Source organism: Limulus polyphemus, unplaced genomic scaffold (genome assembly GCF_000517525.1).
Source record: "Limulus polyphemus unplaced genomic scaffold, Limulus_polyphemus-2.1.2 Scaffold2812, whole genome shotgun sequence".
In the NCBI taxonomy this organism is placed as follows: Eukaryota; Metazoa; Arthropoda; class Merostomata; order Xiphosura; family Limulidae; genus Limulus; species Limulus polyphemus.
In genome coordinates this window covers 62763-68125 of record NW_013668422.1, presented here as the reverse complement: position 1 = coordinate 68125, position 5363 = coordinate 62763, and the positions used below count along the sequence as shown (strand labels likewise).

Genomic DNA, 5363 nt, shown 5'->3' with positions numbered 1-5363 from the left:
AAAAGCAAATGGATTATGATTAATGTGTTTCTATGCTTAAAGGCGTGTGGATTAACATGTTTCTACATTAAAAAACATGGATACTTTTGGTCTACATTTAAAAGCACATGGATTAATGGGTTTCTACATTTAAAAGCTCATGGATTAATGTTTCTTTTATTATAAAATTGTTATTAGCATCAATATGTCAGTAGATTGATACAACTATAAGACATTAATGAATAATACAGGTAAAGGTACTTTGGTCTAAGAACTTAATTCTAATATAATGATGTAAAAATATGGCTATTTTTCTATTTTCAGTAAAATAAAGAGTTACCATATTTCAGGCTGTCAAAAGATTTAGATGTCACTGCTGTAAATACTTCTTTATCTGGTGTATAATACATGAACTTAAATTTGTAAAACAAAAGAAAAAGAATTGAGAAACGTTTTATAGAACCTGTTTTATGTGGGTGGAACTGGGTGTTGGTTATCATCTTTCTAAATACGATCCAATGTACTTAAACAGCCATGTAAGTGAAATACATCTGTCTTGATGTAACCTAGTTTATGTAAACAGGTATCTATCTGAAGGAGATCGGTTTGTTTGTTAGCTGTGATACAATATACAAAAGCATTCCTGTGTACAAATTGGATTGTTCTTACCTGATGTGATGGTATTTATATATATAGATAGAGGTAATTTTGGTCATTCTTTCTAGATAGTTCATAATGTTTACAAACAGTTGGGGCTATTATTTTATATAACCTTTGATTTCATTTAGGTCAGAAAATGTTTATATAATTCAGGTGCTATTTAACAATAGTCCAAACTGATGTCTATTAATTGCCGTTGCTGATAATCTCTGGTTTATTTTTGTAGTTTAAACAAAAAAGTTTAAAATACGGAAACTGTTATGACCAAATATATCATTAAAAATCTATTTGTAGTATAAAGCAAGTTAAAACGGGAAAATTTAGTTCTTTTTTCCCCCCACCCTCATTTCAGCCATAATTTATTCTGACAAAGGTTGTTTATTCCATATTTTTAAAAGCTTTTTTTTCTCTCTGTCTCTATCTTTTTTTTAATCAGATTATGTGTAGATATTTGATGATTATATTCTTTAACCTCAATTGATGTTTGTTTGTTTTTTTGCTCCAACAGAAAAAGATAATGATCATGATCTGTGTTATCATCTTGGTGGTGATCTTGGTGTCTACTCTGGGAGGGTATCTAGGGATGTGAAGATGTGTCTCTTCTCTTTTCCTCCCACTTGCTCTGCAGCAGTGTGGAACATTTACCCACACACAGTGGTAATGCTGAATTTAGCTGAAGGCTTTAGCTTTTTTAAATGTGACACACAGTTTGTAAGTCCTGTGAATTTGTTGTTGTTTTTTTTGTAATTATTTATTTTTTCATAGTTGTTATTAATTCAATTCAATCTCCCCTTTTTATAACCTAAAGATCCTAATTCTCATTTATATTAGATACCTTCCCCCTTAAACAAAGAAATTTCTCTGTACATGTGTGTGTTTATACATTTATACACATACATAGATACAATACTATTCGACGTGGCCCTTACTTAAACTAAGAGGAATATGTGTGAATATATATATCAGCTAATATGAATCTCTCCTTTTATCAGTATTCAATGTTTTAGTACACCTTGAATAACGACTTCTGTTGATCTGAATCTTTCAATTCTTATTGCTCCAGAATAATCTGATTTCGTTCAGGTAATGTAACAGTATGTTAACACTGCAGACTTCTGGATTAACCCCAAGCAGTTTGTTTACCCTTTAAAATATATGGAGGGTTCAAATAAACTGTGTTTGAAGTAGGTAAGATATGAGGTAAGAAAAGTAAAATTAGAAATCTTGATATACCAAGTATTTGGTGAGAAAAAAACGCGTATGTTGGTAACCGTTTAAGTTTCTTAAAAAATCTTCTATATTATACTACCTTTTTAAAACTCGCTTCTTGGTGGAGGCTTGAAAAGTACTAGGTCAGTCTATATTTTCGGCACCACGAAGCAAAGTTCAGGATATATTTACGCAACTGTTTAAGTATGTAAAAGATTATGAAGGTGTTCTGCTCAAACAATCACTAGAATATTAAGAATGATGACTTCTTATTTTCATGATGTGAGGATTATTTAGTTTTTCAGTATTTTAAATTTTTTTTACACCTCGACATTAAAGACCTTCTTCTAGTTTTAAACGGATTATAACGTTATACAAGTTTATTCAGCATTTTCATATAATGTTTTATCATTTATGTTACGTGGCTTAGATACAAATCTGTCAATTTTTGGTGAATATGCACATCATTGTTGAATGTTGTTATTCACAGATGTTGTATAGGAATTTGAAAGATGTGATGAAAAAAAAAAAGTTGCTTCAGGATGTTTTACTTATTAGCTTCAAGCAAAAATAGGATGTATGACTGACAGAGTTTGCAAGTACAATAATTAAAGACGAATCGGTGGTAAAAATCCTGATCCCAGGAGTTGGTAAAGCATTGAAAATAACAGTTCAAACATGTTATCCCCTTAAGGACTTTATTTTACTTGTATAACTCATTCTATCAAAGTTCCATTGCCAAGAAAAACCTCCAGAAGCTACACTTCACTGTTTCTCTGCACTAGAAGTGATTTAAAATGTTAATTTTGTTAGGTGGTCTACTTATTTCTCCTTTTTTCCTAGTTTAGGGTTTATTGAACAAAACTAGGAAGTGGCCTTCTAAATTACTCACACCAGCCAGTAATGGCTGCCATTTTCTCGTGATTCTTTTACATAGGTTAAATGGGGGTTCATCATATATGAAGCCTTATAGTAGCTGATGTGGGAAACAGTACAGGTGACAGTGGAGAGAGACAGTAAATAAAGAACAGTATTGTTGCAATAACTCACCTATCTTACTGGCCTGTATAATATTAAATTGATAAGAATTTTTCTGTCACTTGGTTGACAAACTTTCATTGTTATACAAAGATCAATACTTCTATGTACGTTAGTGTACATGTGGCTCTTGTGTGTTTTCTTTCGTGTCACAGATTGTAAAATTGAAACGTGTATTAATAATGTCATAAATACTGCCCCAAATATAAATGTAAAATTAGATTGTATATTTCTTGCATGTGTTTCATCACATTATATGTGTAAAAGTGTTTTAACCATATGTAATACAGTTTTTCTCTTTGCTCTCTAAGCAACCCCCCCCCCCCCAAATAAAAGAACTTGCTTAATTGTATTTCTTTTATTACTGATATTTTTCTGCAGAATGGAAATAACTCTGATTAATGATTCATTGTAGGTAATTAACCATGTTTGTCTGTCCCTTTGGTAGATTTATTCTTTTCATAATTTTTAAAACACATTTGAAAAGTTCCAGTAAAACAAATGTCGGTGCAGTCATTAGTACTGATTTGTTCTTGTATTTTCTTTTAATATAATAATGGAGAACAAAGAACTAGGTAAATAACAGATACTTGAGTTTTCAGACTCTATGTTGGGATATAGAACCCACATTCAGGCATAGCTCAGACCAAAGTCCTCTGTTGTAGACCTGATTTGGACTTTATTACTTTAGTGCTTTTTATAATTGTTCCCTAATCTTGGTAAGTTGTGTTGACATCATATTTCTACTCTCTTCCGAAGTTTCAGCAAATACAGAAACTTTATTAAATAATACTACCACGTAATGTTTTCATTACTTTCAATTAGAAAATCCACTAAAAACTAGGGAAATCCTATATTTTCTCCACTATCCAAGAGAACAGTACGTAACTGAGTCATTTGCTAATATGTACTTACTTTTAACAATCCGTAGGTGTGACCAACTGACAAAATTTTAGCCTTTCTTCGTAAAAAAACTGCAAACTGCACGAGTAAAGAATTTGGTTAATTGCCTGATTTTTAAATTACTGATTGTTAATGTTTTTCTAATAATAAAGAAACACGAGTAGATTTATTCAGTCATTTGCCTGATTTTGACTGTTTATAATGTTCAGTCAGTTTAACAAATTGGGCAAGTCACACTTTGTAGGTAAAGATTGTAAGTACATATTCCAGTCATTTCTCTGTGACTATTCCCAGATACTTTACTCATTGCAAGTGTTTATTTATGTTTAATAAAACCCGCAAAGTCTCTTGTATTTTGTCTACATCTTTTCTTGTATGAATGTTTCAAAGTATCTATAATTTGATAGGTTTTTCAAATATCAATTTGAAAAAAAAATAATATTTCCATATTGGTTTTAAAATTTAAATCCTTGCATTTTTTTAAGGTATTAGTAAATTTACCCATTGTTGCTTCAATATTTGTTTACTGAATGAAGAACATAATTCAATGTAATATGTTTGCGTAGAAAGATAAAATGCAATACCCAAGCTTCCAAATTAGATACTTGGTACTGTGAAGATTAAAGCCCTAAAATGAAGTGCACTTACGTATAGATTGTAAAATAAACAACAAGTTATCTGAAGGTTGGCCTCTCTAAAACCTAGAAAACGTAAACAACAAGTTATCTGAAGGTTGGCCTCTCTAAAACCTAGAAAACGTAAACAACAAGTTATCTGAAGGTTGGCCTCTCTAAAACCTAGAAAACGTAAACAACAAGTTATCTGAAGGTTGGCCTCTCTAAAACTTAGAAAACGTAAACAACAAGTTATCTAAGGTTGGCCTTTCTAAAACCTAGAAAACGTAAACAACAAGTTATCTGAAGGTTGGCCTTTCTAAAACCTAGAAAACGTAAACAACAAGTTATCTGAAGGTTGGCCTCTAAAACCTAGAAAATGTAAAGAAGTTATCTGAAGGTTGGCCTCTCTAAAACCTATAAAACGTAAACAAAATTCACTAAGGAATAGTCTTATTGTAATAATTTTTATGACTTTTCCTCCATAGTCATAACAGGTATCTATAGTGTCAGTTAACCAAAATCACTAATTATAGTAACAAATGGTTATAGAATACTCTGGATTAGATTCTCTAGAAGGAAGAGTTAGATTAGCTCATTAATAAGAATACTAGGTAATTTTGTAATCCAGGCTTGTGACTAAAATTTTATCAGTAATAATTCTGATACTTCTTTAAAATGTGATTCAAGACAAAATAATCTTAATAAAACAAGTGGACTAGCTTCATTAGTGATGATACTTAATACTTCACTAACACGGGTGATTCAAGACAAGCTGGTTTTAATAAAACAAGTGGACTAGCTTCATTAGTGATGATACTTAATACTTCACTAACACGGGTGATTCAAGACAAAATAATCTTAATAAAACAAGTGGACTAGCTTCATTAGTGATGATACTTAATACTTCACTAACACGGGTGATTCAAGACAAAATAATCTTAATAAAACAAGTGGACT

At 31.0% G+C, this 5363-nt stretch overlaps 1 protein-coding gene across 1 annotated transcript in view; it reads left to right on the top strand.

The window, feature by feature from the left end:
- LOC106467960 (syntaxin-like) overlaps nt 1–5356 on the top strand; it is an 81390-nt gene extending 76034 nt beyond the window's left edge. Inside the window, exon 10 of the mRNA XM_013928350.2 lies at nt 1148–5356. Coding sequence (XP_013783804.1) covers nt 1148–1228 — 81 coding nt within the window. The 3' untranslated portion in view covers nt 1229–5356. The remainder of the gene's footprint in view (nt 1–1147) is intronic.
- The last annotated feature ends 7 nt before the right edge of the window (nt 5357–5363 follow it).